The 15545-nt window shown below is 48.2% G+C and overlaps 5 protein-coding genes across 6 annotated transcripts; 2 read left to right on the plus strand and 3 right to left on the minus strand.

The window, feature by feature from the left end:
• Positions 1-2308: 2308 nt before the first annotated feature.
• On the minus strand, positions 2309-3207 carry LOC6525272 (probable U3 small nucleolar RNA-associated protein 11). Its single transcript, XM_002101072.4, has 2 exons — positions 2657-3207; positions 2309-2563 (listed from the first exon to the last, which is right to left on the minus strand). Exons 1-2 carry the CDS (start codon positions 3131-3133, stop codon positions 2357-2359), a joined length of 684 nt encoding a protein of 227 aa, XP_002101108.1. The 5' UTR covers positions 3134-3207; the 3' UTR covers positions 2309-2356.
• A 258-nt stretch (positions 3208-3465) lies between these two features.
• On the plus strand, positions 3466-7058 carry LOC6525273 (RNA cytidine acetyltransferase). 2 transcript variants are annotated; one of them, XM_039375003.2, is made up of 5 exons: positions 3466-3784; positions 3846-4293; positions 4354-5632; positions 5689-6662; positions 6824-6969. In XM_039375003.2, the coding sequence occupies exons 1-4, from the start codon at positions 3582-3584 to the stop codon at positions 6660-6662; spliced, it is 2904 nt and encodes a 967-aa protein (XP_039230937.1). In that variant the 5' UTR covers positions 3466-3581; the 3' UTR covers positions 6824-6969. The 2 variants fall into 2 exon arrangements, with proteins under 2 accessions (XP_039230937.1, XP_002101109.1); XM_002101073.4 differs by having other exon boundaries at positions 3467-3784; positions 5689-6658; positions 6824-7058.
• On the minus strand, positions 6967-8827 carry LOC6525274 (ribosome biogenesis protein NOP53). Its single transcript, XM_002101074.4, has 5 exons — positions 8614-8827; positions 8375-8548; positions 7997-8317; positions 7515-7934; positions 6967-7455 (listed from the first exon to the last, which is right to left on the minus strand). Exons 1-5 carry the CDS (start codon positions 8739-8741, stop codon positions 7059-7061), a joined length of 1440 nt encoding a protein of 479 aa, XP_002101110.1. The 5' UTR covers positions 8742-8827; the 3' UTR covers positions 6967-7058.
• A 354-nt stretch (positions 8828-9181) lies between these two features.
• Positions 9182-11360, plus strand: LOC6525275. Its single transcript, XM_002101075.4, has 3 exons — positions 9182-9359; positions 9694-10230; positions 10439-11360. The coding sequence occupies exons 2-3, from the start codon at positions 9761-9763 to the stop codon at positions 11244-11246; spliced, it is 1278 nt and encodes a 425-aa protein (XP_002101111.1). The 5' UTR covers positions 9182-9359; positions 9694-9760; the 3' UTR covers positions 11247-11360.
• A 34-nt stretch (positions 11361-11394) lies between these two features.
• LOC6525276 (chitooligosaccharidolytic beta-N-acetylglucosaminidase) lies at positions 11395-14639 on the minus strand. The gene is made up of 4 exons (XM_039375016.2): positions 14421-14639; positions 14270-14360; positions 11756-13293; positions 11395-11689 (listed from the first exon to the last, which is right to left on the minus strand). Exons 1-4 carry the CDS (start codon positions 14434-14436, stop codon positions 11508-11510), a joined length of 1827 nt encoding a protein of 608 aa, XP_039230950.1. The 5' UTR covers positions 14437-14639; the 3' UTR covers positions 11395-11507.
• Positions 14640-15545: the final 906 nt, after the last annotated feature.

A 15545-nucleotide genomic window follows, 5' to 3' on the forward strand; every position in this document is an offset into this window, starting at 1 on the left:
TTCTGTGTACATGGGTAGTGATGGGTTTTTTTCTCGCAGTGCAACCTTAGCGTCTGGTTTTTTGGCTCCGGTCGTGGTGAGGCACGTGTAAAAGTTTGCAGCGCCGGTCACGTGACCGCACGTGCCCCGCCAGTCGACCGCCCACCCAAAGAGCAGAGTCGACACCCCCGATAAGGAGTAAGGACGTCAGGAACGCGGCGACTGGGCGGCCGTGATAAGCGCAACCTGACAACTCGGCGCGTGTTGCTGAGGAGATGTCACCGACCAGGTTCAGCAGCTCTTGGTTTCTGCAGTTCTGCAGTTCAGGATTTCAGGCATTCTGGATATCTGGCATTCTGGATATCTGGCATTCTGGAGTTCCGCTCTGGGCGAGGGCCGTCTATCTGGGCGCATGGATCTGATCTGGGATGAAAGGAACTGGTCCAGCCTTCCATCATTGATGGTTTTGTTAGCGTAAATATCTTAATTCACCGCTTCGCCGCCCCCGACACGCGTGAATCGTGTGCATTTGACATGAGAACCGCTTCCCGTTTTCCCTTCCCCACATTTTCCTTTAAAGCGGAAAAGTGCGACGAAAAAAAAATATATATTTCCCGCAATTCATTCTCACACACAACGGCACTTAACGAGCTTACAATGAATGCATAATCCTGTTTTGGGCACAGGACTTCATACATTCAAATATCCTTTTTCGTGGACAGCAACGTGGGAAGTTTGGGATCACTTTTGAAGTGTGTGCTAATCATTTTAGTTGCTATTTGAAATGTTCTAAATTAAATCAATTAATTATAAGTAAGTAGTATGCTCTAAGAAAGAGCATTAAATGAATGTGGATATGGTGTTTTATAGTCTTTAAATGAAGAAACCAATAGATGCTGAGAATTGTCTGTTGATATTCGTTTCCCAATACTTTTGCAATATATTTTAATAGAAGATATATCAACAATAATTATTTTTGTATTAACTACCAATCACTTGACTTTGCATTCCCTTGCCAATCTGCAATTATATCCGTTAAACTCGGTTTGTGGCAAACACTTTGGCGGGAATTCGTTTTGTCCATTATTGTGTTGCAACTAATATTCAAGGAAACCTTGACCTGCCCGCCCCCAGAAAGGCAAACAAAAGTGCTAAATCGAAAAAAAAAAAAAAAAAAAAGGAAAAATATACTGCCACCCCAGTTGCATGCATACAAGTATTCATCCAAAGCAGTCACACACATGTGCCCACCGCAATCACAATGCCATTTCCAATCTCATACCCAATTCCATACTATACTGCCAACACCCCTCGCTGTTCGGCAGTTAAGTTTCAAATTACAAACCCAATTGATGCTAGTTAAAAAATCTGTGCAGGTTTTGCGTTACCATTCGGGCTCATCCTCAACTTCATCCCCGATGAGCCCGGTTTGTTGTGATGTTTCTGATGTTTGCGATGCACTCGTGACAAGTCCGATTAGGTGAGCTGTACACCGCGGATACCACCCGATCCAATGCGATCCCATCCACCCTTCCACCCTTCCACCCTTGGGAGTCGATCTCGAGGCATCTATTGTTGTGGAAAGTGTCAACATAGCCATCTATTTTATGCATAATTTGGCGTGCCAAAATGCGCGACTCATCAAAATGGTGTCATATGTTTTTAATCGGGGAAAACAAGGACCAGCAGGCAAACAATGAAACATAAAAGATACGGGGAATGTTTTCCCGCTTCCTCTGTCGCCTGCGGTTTTCCATTCCAAAAGTTGCAGCCGGTTGCTTATTTGTACTTGTCGTTGCTATATTATAAAATATTCATTGAGCATTGGAAACGTTCATAAAAAGTAATATGCAAACGAAAATATAAAATGTTTTTTGGAAAATAAGATAAATATATTTTAAAAAATCTTTCCTAATCTGTATGCAATGTTATGCAAAAATAAATAATTGATTACTTATGAAATAAAACATTACTTATATATTTAAATGCAACAACCGACGCAAACAGAAAACCCAAGTTGGGTTTGTGAATTCGCTAGGCGTTCCTAACTTAACGAAACGTGCACTAAAACCGGTTTGTGTCTTGGCATGACCTAAATTTCGTTGAATCTTTAACGAAACTTAAAACATTTTAGTCGAGTTTCAACCCCAGTCGCATAATGGAACTTTTTACTTGTTTGTTTGATTCAATCATATCATATCATATCGCTAAGATTTTGGATTTAAAGTTTTGCAATTGTAATTTTTTTCACATTTTGATGCTCATAACTTGCGATAGTTTTTCTTCTTCGATAAACATAAAAATTTTAATTTTGTTAAAAGTCTTCAACTAACACTTAATGGCTTTATTAATATAAAGAACTAAAAGATAAACCATCCTATTTCTTGCGTTCGTAGCGGAATTTGTAGACGGGCGCACTGTCCTTGGTTCCGGCCGTAATTTTCTTCGGCTTCAGAAGACGTGGCTGCTTAAGAGCGTTCTTCAGCTGAATCTTCTGCTGGACGATGCCGAGTTCCCTTTCACGATGCTCGCGCTTCTTCAGCTCGTTGATGCGCATCTGTTTAGTGGCGTTTACAGGTGGTTGCTACAAAAAAAATAAGCAAAATCGAATCAATAATCTCGTATTAAAAGATGACATGAGATTCTCAATGGAGTTACTATAGCGTAGTCCACCTACCGATTTCTCCTCCTCTTGCTGGAGTCGCTCGCCCAGAACCCACTCCTCGCGTCCCTCGTCGTCGAAGATGATTCGCTTATTGCCTGCTCCCCCAGTGGCATCCACGTCCACCAGCGTCGCCTTCAGGCGGTCGATCTTCTTGCGCTCCATGGTGCGCTTCATGACCACGTACTTGAGGTCCTGCGTCTGCATGAGGGCCAGCTGCTCGGGCGTGTGCTCGTCCTTCTTTTCCTGCTCGTGGTGCTCATCGTTGGACAGCTTGGAGTTGATCATGTGGTGGTAGAACTCATCGGGATTCTTGTTTTGCGCCCGGCGGTACAATAACTTCAGGGTCTTCTGCTTTTTCTGTGTGTCGATGGCTCGCTTCTTGTAGTCCTTCTTCTTCTCCAGGAATCCCAGGTGCTGGCGTGCCTCCGGCTGGTGGCGCTCCCGGTGCACCTTCTGGTTGCTCTTCGACGCCTTCTTCCACGAGGACATCTTGAATTTATACTAATCCTCGAGAGCAATGAAATGTTTTGTTTTGAGAAACGTGCGCTTGTGAATTAGAGATGGGCAATTGATCGATAAGCGGTTCGCATTCAAACAGTGACTCAAAACATCGAAAACACTGAACATCGGAGATCTCATTGCGCGAAATTCAAGCAGTCTTCTCTCAAGCAACAATGCAAAATCCACCTAAAATTTGGCAATTAAAAATTTAGCGTATATAATTTTTGTGTGCATATTAAAGTGGGAATTTGATAGACGATTTCCGTGACTTGCGGTGATAGAGACCTTAAGCAAAGTAACTGAACCGCGACTATCGACAAGTCGCCCATCTCTAAACCGCACACGTGCATTTTGAACGGGCAGCAATTTCATTTCCATTATTTACTTCGGAAAACCGGAGTTTTTAAGTGAAAAGTGAACGCAGAACAGCCGCAGGATGGTGAAGAAGAAAATAGACAACCGGATACGCGTGATGATCGAGAACGGGGTCAAGCTGGGCCACCGAACCATGTTCATCGTCATCGGGGACAAGGCGCGCGACCAGGTGCCCATTCTCTACGACATCCTGACCAAGTCAACGGTGAAGGCGCGACCCACGGTCCTCTGGTGCTACAAGAACAAGGACGAGGCCATCTCCAAGTAAGTATCCAACGCCAGGATCCTTACACAGAAAGTCACTTAACTAGTTTCCTTTTCACAGCCATGGCAAGAAGCGAGCAAAGAAGATCGCCGTGGGCAAAGTGGACGTCAATGAGGCGGACCTGTTTGATTCCTTTCGAGTGGCCACCACCATTCACGGCAGATACTACTCCGAGACGCACGCGGTCCTTGGGCGAACCTACGGCGTGTGTGTGCTGCAGGACTTCGAGGCCCTAACCCCCAATCTTCTGGCTCGAACTGTGGAAACCGTGGAGGGTGGCGGTCTGATCATTCTGCTGCTGAAGACGCTGCAGTCGCTGAAGCAGCTATACACCATGAGCATGGATGTGCACAAGCGATTCCGCACAGAGGCCCATCAGACGGTGACATGTCGCTTCAACGAGCGACTGATTCTCTCCTTGGCGGACTGCAAGCGCTGTCTGGTGGTCAACGATGACCTCACCGTACTGCCACTTAGCTCCAAGACCATCAACGTGGAGCCAGTCAATGTAAGCTGGTGCTTGTATATCTTGTAAATCAGCTAATATCACTTGTTTCCATACTTTTAGCCCGCAGGCGCCGGTCGATCCCCCAATGAGGCCAGCCTTAAGGAGCTAAAGGAGAGCCTCCTCACGGTTCAGCCTGCTGGAGCTTTGGTTAATCTCTGCAAGACCTACGATCAGGCCAATGCCGTAGCGCAGTTCATTGAGGCGCTGGTCGACAAGCAACTGAAGCCGCCCATGTCCTTGACAGCGGCTCGTGGTCGTGGCAAATCGGCCGCCTTGGGTCTGTCGATAGCCGCCGCCGTGGCCTTTGGCTATGTGAACGTCTACGTGACCTCGCCGCATCCGGAGAACTTAATCACGCTCTTTGAATTTGTGCTCAAGGGCTTCGATGCCTTGGAGTACCAGGAGCATGCCGACTACACTATTATACGCTCCACCAACGCCGACTACAAGAAGGCGATTATAAGGATAAATATCACGAGGAGCAGCAGGCAGACCATTCAGTACATAGCTCCCAGCGATACCCATCTCCTAAATGCCGCCGATCTTCTGCTAATCGATGAGGCGGCTGCCATTCCCTTGCCGCTGGTGAAGAAGATGATCGGTCCGTATCTGGTATTCATGGCCAGTACGATAAATGGATACGAGGGCACTGGCAGATCACTGAGCTTGAAGCTTATTTCCCAGCTGCAAAAGGATAACAATGCGAGGCCGCCACTGAAACTGGAGGAATCGATTCGGTACCAGGAGAACGACGACATAGAAAAGTGGCTGATCAACCTGCTGTGTCTGGATGCCAGTACGGTGCCCAGTATTAGCTCGGGATGTCCCACGCCGGATGCTTGTGAGCTGTACTACGTGGACAGGGACGCCCTGTTTTCGTATCACAAGGCTGCCGAGGCCTTTCTGCATCGCCTGGTCTCCATTTATGTATCCTCGCACTACAAGAACACCCCCAACGATCTGCAGATGATGAGCGATGCGCCGGCCCACCATCTCTTCTGTCTTCTGGGTCCGGTGCAGCGTATGGACGCCTTGCCAGAGATATTGGTGGTGATCCAAGTGGCACTGGAGGGTCAGATCTCCGCCCAAAGCATAAGCGATTCCCTGGGCAGGGGCAAGAAGGCGGCGGGCGATCTGATTCCCTGGAACATAGCCGAGCAGTATGGCGATCGGGATTTCCCCAAGCTGTGTGGCGTTCGCATTGTGAGGGTAGCCACGCATCCCAACTACCAGAGGATGGGCTACGGCAAGCGGGCCATTCAGCTGCTCAAGGACTATTATGCGAGAAAGCACACTAACCTGGAGGACGGTCCAGCAGCCGGCAAGGATGCTGGTAAAGGTACGTGCACTGCAATGGCTTGCTATGTTCTCTGTAACTCTTTAAGTTCTGTTTAGGCATCGAGGAGGTGGAGGAGGAGGAGCTGAGTCTGCTGAAGGAACAAATTCGGCCGCGCAGTCGTATTCCCACACTTTTGCAGCGCTTGCACGAACGCATCCCGGAAGCCGTGGACTATATTGGCACATCCTACGGCCTCACCTCCGATCTGCTGAAGTTCTGGAAGAACTCCGGCTTTGTGCCAGTGTACTTGAGCCAGAAATCTAACGAACTGACCGCCGAGCATAGCTGCATCATGCTGCACACGCCCAGTGCCACGCCCTGGCTGGGCCTGTATTACCAGGACTTCCGCAGAAGAGTCCTCAAGTTAATGGGCAAGACGTTCAGGGAGTTCGAGACGAAACTCTGTTTGGCCTTGCTAAAGAACAAGTCCGTGGACACGGAAGCTAGCGCCCTAAAAATCCTCGATAAGCCCATGCTGGATGTGTACTTCTTGCCGCACGATCTGCAGCGCTTGGAAAGTTACGCTCGCCAGCAGTCCGAGTTCCGTTTGATCATCGATCTGCTCGCGGACATTGCCCAGCTGTATTTCCAGGGCAGGATAGATGGTCTGCAGCTCGACCTGGTGCAGCAGGGCATCCTTTTGGCCCTGGGCGTGCAGGGCAAGACAGTGGATGCATTGGGTCTGGAGCTGAATATGCCAGGTAACCAGTTGTTGGCCAAATTCTTCGATGCCATGAAGCGGTGCAATCAGTGCTTCCGTTCGGTGCTGGAGGAGCATATCGAGGGCGGCATGCTGCGGGAGGCGGATCTGTCGAAGGGCGAGCAACTCCAACCGCTGACTCTGTCGCTCGACAAGGAGCTGGATCAAACTGCCCAACAGCTGAGCAAGCAGCAGCGCAAGGAGCTGAAGCGACTGAAGGCCGAGCAGCTGGACGAGTTCCAAATTAAGGGCTCGGAGGAGGATTGGTCCAAGGCGCTGGAAACAAACGGAACAGGCGGTGGCAGCGGGCTGCTCTCCGTCAAGAGGTAGGTGCGCTTAATTTATATTTCAAGTGGCAAATCCACTAAATAAATACAATTATTAGATTTGTTTCTTTTTATTAAAAACACTTTACTTAGCTATAAAAAAAAAACGTATTTCAGCAACTTCAAAAGCCCATTTAATCCCTATTTCCCTCTCTTTCGTTTTAGTGGCGTCAAGCGACTGGATGGACCAATCGAGCAGCCCGGGGATCGCGACCTGGCGGCTCCGCTGTCCAAGAAGAAAAAGAAGAACAATCCGAAACAGAAACGCGGTCAGGGCAAGTCCCTGATCTAGAGTACATTTTTTTTTGTTTGGGGGGGAAAAAGAATGTGGATTTTAATGCTATAGAAAAGTACATATTGTTGTAAGCTCCGTTAAAAATAAAGAAACCTAATAACTGAACTATATCTTGATATCGGCTGCTGCCTTGGCTGCGATAGCAGCCGCCCTGCGGCGATCCTTGAGGTCCTGGTAGCTGACACCCGGCTCCTTGTGGCTGTTTCGCTCGAAGCGCTTGACCTTGGCCTTCTTGCGGCTGACGAGCTTTGTCGTGGGCAGCATATTGTTGCGTTGCAGCGTGTGGAAGCGATCCTTCAGCAGACTGCTCTCTGTCTTCACGTTGCGCAGATTTCCGGCTATTTCCTCGGGCAGATTTAAGTCCAGATCTGGCTCCTCGAACTTATGCCGCCCCAGGCGTTTCGGCTCAAACTTGGCCTTCTCGGCGCGCTGCTTGCGGCGCTTCTTCAGATCATTCAGGTCCTCCTCCTCATCGTCCAGCTCGTGGCGAATCGATTTGATGCTGCATGGGAAAACAATAGGGATTATTATGGACTTTAAAGACCTTTTTTATAAGCATACCGAATCAGATCAGCAGTCTGTTGCTTGAGCTTCCGCTTGAGCTCTGTTTGACGCGTCAGCTCCTTTTGCTTGAGCTCCTTGCGGCGGGCCTGCTTGCTCTTCTTTTTGTTTTCCACGGGGGCGTTGATTGTGTGATAGGGCTTTTCCTCATCGTCCTCCTTTTTCTCTCCACTCTTCTGGCCATTCTCATCCTGCTCAGCAACCTCCTCCTCGTCCTCAATGCCTTGGCTCATCTCTTGTAGACGACGCCGATCTCTCTCCTCGGGCGTCACCTTGGAGAACATGCTGGTGGTCACGCGCTTCAGATGCTGTTCCTTCTTGATTATGCCCTCCTCACGTTCCACCACTGTATCGATCAGCGCCTGGTGATCCTCGGGTGCGGGATTATAGCTCATGCCCGGATGCGGCAGCTCGAATTTCCTAAAAATAACAAGAAACAATTAATAATTTATGGCCTAGCAGGAGCAAGATCGTCTGCTTACTTGGCTTTGGTGGTTTTGTGGTGCAGACTGGAGTGAGTTTTCACCACCTTCTTGCCAATGTTTCCGGCTGTGTGCAGTGCCAGATCGCGACTAATCCAGCCCTTCTCGTCCTTGAGTCCAGGAATCTCATCGCGGAAGTCCACCTCCTGCCAGATGTCCTTTTCGACGGCGAGCTTTTTGTTCTTCTTGTCCGCCAGTCGCTGCTCCAGTTTGACGTAGTACTGAGCACGATCGCTGTTGGCCTGGCGATGGCGCGGCTTGGTGGGATTGCAGACCTCCAGCTCGATGTTGCGTCCGTTCTTCTTTTGGCGCACATGGTTGCTACAGGGATTTCAAGCTTAATAAGTCTGCCTGCCGGGAAATGGACAGCGAACTTACCGCTTGGCAATGGGATCTTGGACTCTGGATGTGTTCTCCAAAGCTTGGTAGGTGCGCATGGGCTTCTTGGCATTCAGCTTCCGCTTTTGCTTCACACTTAGAACGGTGGGCTTACTCTTCTGGAGGCTGGAGTCCACGACAAACAGATCCTCATCCGGTTTGTCCGCGAAGGTTCTGTAAAAAGCGTAAAACCGAAATTAAGGATTTGGGAATACCACATTGTTTACCAGCTAACTCACCCAACGCGCTCCTCCTGGCGCTGATCTTCGAGGAACTGCTCGACATCCTGGATGTCTGTTTTGCGCCACGCCGATTTGTTCTTCTTCGAGATGCGCTTCTTCTTCGTGGCTGGCTCTACGGCCGTCATTTCTCCGGATTATTTGAAAATTAAAAGAATACAAATAAATGTTGAGCGGCACACGTGCAATCTGCAAAGGCTTTCCAACACGTTTGGCGTCGCTTGCCAACACTGGCTATCTGTTGCCGCCAGCTGCTTAGTGATGGGAAACACCATCAGTTCTCAGCGAGATAATTAGAGTTGGCGCTCTATACATCAGACATTAAAATTATAAATTCTATTCTTAATATATGTATTCCGTTTTCATAGCTTAAAAAATAACTAAAACCATGTAACGTTTGTTAAGCCATTAATATGGATTAAAACCAAACTCGTTGGCAATGAAACAGCAGGAAACTAGCTAAGCAACACTGGCACTGGCTCTTAACTAGCTAGAAACTGGCTTGCGCATCTCTAACCTCGCCTTCAGTCGCATTCAAAACACCTGTGTGTGTGCTGGTGTGATTGTGTGCATTTGTGTGCGTGACCGACTGAGCTGTTGCTGCGCATTGTAATTCATTTGAGACTTATAGCCACCCGCGATCCGAATCAAAGTCAGTAGCATTTGCGACGAGCTGGCGGTCAAAAGGGCAAAAACATAAACGTCACCGAAAACCTCACGCACGTGTGTAAAGTGGAAAAAAGCCGGTAAGTGCGAGCAGCGACGTCGACTGCGGCGAAGGCGTAGACGCAGCTGACGTGTACCAAACAAAAAGCGGTAAACAAACTTGTCCGCTTATTTTTATTTGTGTTTGTAATACTCTTGCAAAGGGTATGTTCGTTTGTGACGTGGTTTTGTCTAGTTATCTGATCTAATGTGTATATTCTATAGCTGCAATAAGAATACATCTAAAACTATGTACTATATAATCGCAAGGGTATTCAAACATTAGCCTGCTCACGTCTTTCTAATTATTGCTATTTTCTTTTTTCTATTATGTTTTTCACCGATTACGCCGTGTTATCTCCGCCGCTGAAATAGTTTAATTCGTTACAAATAGCAGATCGCGATCTCCGGCAGCGACATACACACTTTGGACGCCACCACGATGAGCACCTTCCCCAGCTTCGCGGACATTTCAGCCAAGTTCTCGGAGGCCACGCTGGACGAGATCATCCGGAACGCGGGCGGCACGCGGCACACCTCCTACAAGTTTGGACCCAGTGGCAAGAAGGGCGACGCCTATCTGAGCCGCGTGTTCCGCATCACCATCTACGGCGTCAAGGAGGCGGAACAGGGCCAGGATGAGGAGCAACTGGAGGTCAGTGTGATCGTAAAGGCCATGCCCGACAATCTGCACCGCCGGCGACTCTTCCGTTCGGTGATCTTCTTCCGCAACGAGATCAACTTCTACAGCAAAGTGTTGCCGGCCATCGAGGCCTTCCAGAAGTCCCGCCAGCCCGCACCAAAGAAGCCCTTCGTGGAGTATCCCCGCTGCCTGGCCAGCCTGTGCGATGGCGTCAACGATTTCATCGCCCTGGAGGATGTGGGTCCCAGGGGCTACAGGGCTCCTGTGCGGTAAGTTGCCCTCTACCATATGAAATCAACGTTCTATATATAAACCAACTATCGGTTGACTCATGGCATAGATTACTTTAATATCTATCTTGAATACTATTAATCTTATAGATAATAAATTAAACACTAAATTTAAAGTGTATTTTCACGGTAACCAATCTAACTTCAATTACTAATCATCTCCAACTATAAATCTCTTTACTCGCAGCCAGGACTACATTTCGCTGGAGGATGCCCTGCTGACGATGCGAACCCTGGGTCGATTCCATGGCGTGGCCCTGGCCTTCAATGCTCTGGATAGCAAGAACTTCGAGAAGGCGGCTGGTTCGCTGGAGGAGACCTATTACGGCGAACACACGAGGGAGTGGTACACGGGCTTCCTCCTGCTGGCGGAGAATGTGGCCAAGGACGCCGTCAAGCAGATCTATCCGGATAGCAAGTACGAGACTGTGGCCACTAACTTCCTGCAGCCGCCGCTGTTCGATGACCTCATCAACCTGGTGTCCACTCGCTCCAAGTTGAGTGTCTTCGGGCATGGCGACTGCTGGACGCCCAACTTCCTGACCAAGTACAACGAGCAGGGGCAATCGCAGGAGATTATCATCATTGATTTCCAGTTGGCCAGGTGCTCGTCCTTGGCCCTGGACCTGAGCTTCTTTATCTACTCCTGCACGAGCCAGGAGCTGAGGGAGCAGCACTACGATGAGCTGCTGCGCGCCTACCTGGAGAGCGCCCAGGAACTGATCCAGGATCTAGGTGGCAATGCAGAAGATGTCATCTCCTGGGAATCGCTGCAGGAGGAGCTGAAGAACTTTGCACGCTTTGGCTGCGGCATGGGCATCGAATCGCTGCCAATGACAATGATGGAGGACGAGGAGGTGGCCGATCTGGATGGCATCAAGGAGAACGCCATTCTCACCGACATCTGGAACATCACACCCTTCAAGGAGCCCGCCAAGCAGCAGCGACTGGCTGATATCTTCAAGCACGCCATCGATCAGGGCTACATTAAGTAAGCTCAATGATATCTATGATAAAATCGAATTCATATAGTATTGGGCATTTCGTAACTGTAACCCATGTATGTACAGAACGTAACTCCAGATAATTAAAAGCATATTTTAAACACATTGACTAAGCTTCACTTACGAGCCGCTTAGCGGATTGGTTTCAAAACAGATCTTTATGGGCAATAACTGATGAATAAAGTAACATAGATTGAAAGGTATGTACACGGTGCTGGTGCTGGAGCTAAAACTAAGTTCGGAGCGTTCGATTTAGAGGCACTGTCCTTCGTGGAGGACGCACCAATGCGGAATCACTGCATCCGCATGGATTCCGCGGGCCAGCAGTCGCTCCCGGTAGCGGTAGAACCTTCTCTGGGCCAGCAGGGCGGAGGACTTCGGATTGGACCACAGTCGCTCGGCAGCTGCTCCAGCTCGCGGCCAGATTCGTGATTCTGTGGGGGATTGGCGGTAATTAAGTGGGTTATAAGTAGCCGTGTGGCTACCTGGAATTTACATACCCAATGAGTTCTGATCGACGTACTCGCTCCACATGCACACCTCACCGCCGAGAACCTGATCCTTGCTGCGACCAACGGGCATGCCACTGGAGTACACGGTGCGCCAGTTGTAGTACGACGTGCTGCCCCAGAAACCGTGATCCAGGTACCAGGCATTCTTGGTGGACACAATCAGTCGATAGCCCCGCTGCAAGAGCTCCCGATTGAGGGCATCCTGCGATGCCACCCAGGTCTGGATTATGAACCGCTCCTTGGGCAAGTAGGCCTCGATGTAGCGGGGATCGGTGAGGTGGCTGGACCAGATGATCACCGACTTGGGCTCCTTGATGCCCGGATACATGCGCTCGTTAATCTCATCCCAGGCATTGAGATTCCGCTGATGGAACTGCGACCACAGGCGCAGGAAGCTCTGCTCGCTGAGATCGTAGCCGCGAGCCCTCATGCCATCCCGAATCTCGTCGGTGTTATTCCAGCAGGGTAGGAACACCTCGTCACCGCCCATGTGTATGGTCTCCTCCGGAGCGCCCACCTCGGCCACGTCCTCCAGGATCTCTTTGAGCACCGCGTACATGTGATCGTTCAGTGGATTCAGCTGGCCGCACGGTGGCTGCACACAGAATCTCCTCCAGGGCGATTGGTTCAGGCACACGGACATGTTGCCCAGTCCGGCGGCAGGACCCCATTGCCAGCCATTGCCCGCATGCGAGGGTCCATCGATCTCGATCAGTATCCGTATGCCGCGCAGTCGCGCGTACTTGACCAGATTCAGTGCGTCCTGGCGCGAGTACGTCTGCGATGAGGAGTACGCTCCGTAGCGCTGCATCTCCGGCACCCTGGTGATCTCCAGCGGAAAACTGTGCGTGTCCACCACATGCCAGTGGAGCACATTCAGCTTACTGGCCGCCATCGCATCCAATGTGCTGCGTATGAACTTAAGGGGCACAAAGTTCCGGGCCGTATCCAGTAGCACTCCGCGATGCGGGAAGGCTGGACGATCGGTAATGTTCGCCGTGGTGACCATCAGCAGGCCATTGGACAGGCTGCCGGTGACCAGGTTGCTCAGCGTCTCGAAGGCATGACGTGCTCCGTACACCGTTGCCGCCTGGATGTCCACAAAGGTGGCCGTGTCCGTGGTACGCACCACCAGGGCGTAGCTCTCGTCGGTGGGCCAGTCCAGGACGAGGCTCTCATTGGCCACCGTGGACCTGACCAGGATCTGCTTGCTGCTTTCCAACGTGCAGTTGCGTATGCACTCCTTCAACAAATTCGACACGAACAGCCGGTTCGTCTCCCTGAGGAACTGGGTGGCCGCCTCGCCGGGCGCCACCACATGGAAGCGCACCTTCCACGGATCGAATCGCACCCGCCTGTGCGATATGGTGCACTCCTTGCCCGTGGGCATCGGCCAGATGGCTCCGTACTTGCCGCAGGACAGCCGGCAGTCCCGCTGGCTCTCGAAGGTCTCCGGCGCGTACTGCAGTCCGTCCACCATCTCCCCCTCCGCGGTGCAGATGTCCGTCCTGCTGCACATCCATTTCCTGGGAAACCGAATGGGATTTTATTATGAATAATCAAAAGTCATATATATGTAGATACTAGCAAGTCTACTAATGATTGTAGGAATACAAGTTATATATAACAATATTAGAATATCACAATAGCAATACACTTATCATCATATGTTTAGATTGTACTTAATATTCGCTTGAATAGAACCCAAACTAGAGCTTATCATTTCATGGAGAAACTTAAAGAATGGAATTTTTTGTACTTTAAATGCAGATAAGGGAACCCTTATTTTGTTTTAGAATTGTGCTTTAGCCACAAAAGATAAATTGTGTTATTTATTTAAAAAGGAAAACACACTGTAAAAAATAAATAAACTATTATATCTTCTTTATCTTATTTCTCTTGAACCAATTTTGTAATAATTATTATTACTATTATTTAATTGCAAACTTCTTTTCAATAATATTTGCAGCCGTATAGAAAGTATTTCATTTTCTTTGCTTTGCCTTTTGCACTTGTTCCCTTTACAAAAAAATAAAAAAAAAATCACTTGGAACGAATGCAAATTAGCATTTGAATGCATTTGGCACAGTTGCATTTTCACCTGTTTTTCTGTTTGTTTTCATTTCTAGTTTTTAAGACTGATTTCACTTGTTGCTCTTAGTTATTTCGATTTCGATTCGGATTTCCTGCTGAGCAGAGACACCAACCATTTGTGATCATTTGGCACAGTTTTTTAAAATTCTCCCTTGTGGAATGGGTTTCTATTAATTAATTAGCAATTTGTAGGTTTCTTAGAAAGCAACTAGTGGCTGCTGCCATGTATTTTCACCATGTAACATGGGCGGTTTCTTTAAAAATGTTAAACACTTTCACAGTTTTTTAGCAGCCTAAGGTACTTTCACTGCATTTTCGTATAGAAAATTAGCATATTACTGATTAAAAAAAAAGAAGATAAATTTGCACTTGTTGCACTGGTTTCCTTAATTAAGCAAAGACACGAACCTACTGGCGCTGCCGGCGTCAACGTCACTGTCGCCGTCATCTGCCCGCGTCAGCGCAGCGCCGACCGCGAAGCAAAGCAGCAGGATAAGATCTAAAATATTTTAAATTGCAATTGAAAATTGGATTTTAGATATTTGGTATTTTGTGTTACAGCCGCTGAACCGCATCGTTCCTTTCTAACGCTTCCTCGCCTGCGCCGCCCGCTTTTATAATTTTTGTTCGCTATTTGGTATATCGTTTATGGTGTGTGGTGTATGGTGTGTGTTGTATGGTGTGTGTGGGGTGTGTGGTGTATGGTGTATGGTGCACTTGCTATTGCTGTTTTCAATCTGCCGCCCACCCGCTCCGCTCGCCGAGCACAACAACACTGAAGAGCTGAAATCGAAAAAGCGACGCGGGGAAGTACGAATAAAATAAATCCGGCGAAATTTCACTTGCAGCGCAGCAGCGGCAGCAGCAACAGCAATAACAAGTCGAGCTTATCGTCAATTGAATGAAGAGAGTGCAAAAGAGAGAGAGAGAGAGAGAGAGAGCGCGGAGAGAGCGGATTCAAAATGCACAGCGAAAAAAGAGAGGTCCTTGCATTAGACTGTTAATGATATATGCGAACTCAATTTATCCTTGACATTTAGCTTACAAATCGTAATAAAATTTATTAATATTAAGACCTTCAAGATCCTTAGATTGGTTAATGATATATTAAATATTCCTTGCAAGCCGTTACTGAAATCAGGATGTTGCCAAAATTGAGCGCAGTTTTAAAGGGTCAAGAGTCAAGAGAAGTGTCGCGCCTTTTCTGCCAGTGTAGGGCTCTGAAATCAGCATATCTCCCACTCTTTGACATCAACCCCACCCCCTGGAGAGTGGCCCACATACGGAAGTTGTGGGGTGAGTGATAAAATGGAAAATACACATAAATACATACATACATATATACGAACTACATATGTATGTATATGCATATGTGCGGTGCAAGAACCGCAACAACAACAAAAATCGGGGGCTTGAAAAGTGCCAGCGTGCAGAACACCAACAAGTACTGAACTAAATCAACCTAATTATGCACAACTTTTGCATAATTAAGAAAGTCAAGAAAGCAAGTCAGACTGGCCAACAAGTTAATTAAATATATATGTATATGTATATATCTAAAAATATACATATGTATATATAGTATATAGTGTAAAATAGTATATAAAGCAGCGGTTTATTATAAACCATATAAAGCAGTAAACCGATTTTCGGCTATCACAATTACTAAAATAATTGATATTTA

This window comes from Drosophila yakuba, chromosome X, assembly GCF_016746365.2.
Source record: "Drosophila yakuba strain Tai18E2 chromosome X, Prin_Dyak_Tai18E2_2.1, whole genome shotgun sequence".
In the NCBI taxonomy this organism is placed as follows: Eukaryota; Metazoa; Arthropoda; class Insecta; order Diptera; family Drosophilidae; genus Drosophila; species Drosophila yakuba.

What these genes read in the sequence shown, in the direction of transcription:
- LOC6525272 (XM_002101072.4), bottom strand. Translation starts at nt 3,133, where the DNA reads ATGTCCTCGTGGAAGAAGGCGTCGAAGAGCAACCAGAAGGTGCACCGG. An exon ending in AGCAAGAGGAGGAGAAATCG is followed by an intron (nt 2,564 to 2,656) that starts GTAGGTGGACTA and finishes TTTTTTTTGTAG; the next exon opens with CAACCACCTGTAAACGCCAC.
- LOC6525275 (XM_002101075.4), top strand. Translation starts at nt 9,761, where the DNA reads ATGAGCACCTTCCCCAGCTTCGCGGACATTTCAGCCAAGTTCTCGGAG. An exon ending in GGCTACAGGGCTCCTGTGCG is followed by an intron (nt 10,231 to 10,438) that starts GTAAGTTGCCCT and finishes CTTTACTCGCAG; the next exon opens with CCAGGACTACATTTCGCTGG.
- LOC6525274 (XM_002101074.4), bottom strand. Translation starts at nt 8,741, where the DNA reads ATGACGGCCGTAGAGCCAGCCACGAAGAAGAAGCGCATCTCGAAGAAG. An exon ending in CGCCAGGAGGAGCGCGTTGG is followed by an intron (nt 8,549 to 8,613) that starts GTGAGTTAGCTG and finishes CGCTTTTTACAG; the next exon opens with AACCTTCGCGGACAAACCGG. An exon ending in CAAGATCCCATTGCCAAGCG is followed by an intron (nt 8,318 to 8,374) that starts GTAAGTTCGCTG and finishes AAATCCCTGTAG; the next exon opens with CAACCATGTGCGCCAAAAGA.
- LOC6525273 (XM_002101073.4), top strand. Translation starts at nt 3,582, where the DNA reads ATGGTGAAGAAGAAAATAGACAACCGGATACGCGTGATGATCGAGAAC. An exon ending in TCAACGTGGAGCCAGTCAAT is followed by an intron (nt 4,294 to 4,353) that starts GTAAGCTGGTGC and finishes CCATACTTTTAG; the next exon opens with CCCGCAGGCGCCGGTCGATC. An exon ending in CGGCAAGGATGCTGGTAAAG is followed by an intron (nt 5,633 to 5,688) that starts GTACGTGCACTG and finishes AGTTCTGTTTAG; the next exon opens with GCATCGAGGAGGTGGAGGAG.
- LOC6525276 (XM_039375016.2), bottom strand. An exon ending in GACGCCGGCAGCGCCAGTAG is followed by an intron (nt 13,294 to 14,269) that starts GTTCGTGTCTTT and finishes TCGGTTTCCCAG; the next exon opens with GAAATGGATGTGCAGCAGGA. An exon ending in CGTCGATCAGAACTCATTGG is followed by an intron (nt 11,690 to 11,755) that starts GTATGTAAATTC and finishes AATCCCCCACAG; the next exon opens with AATCACGAATCTGGCCGCGA.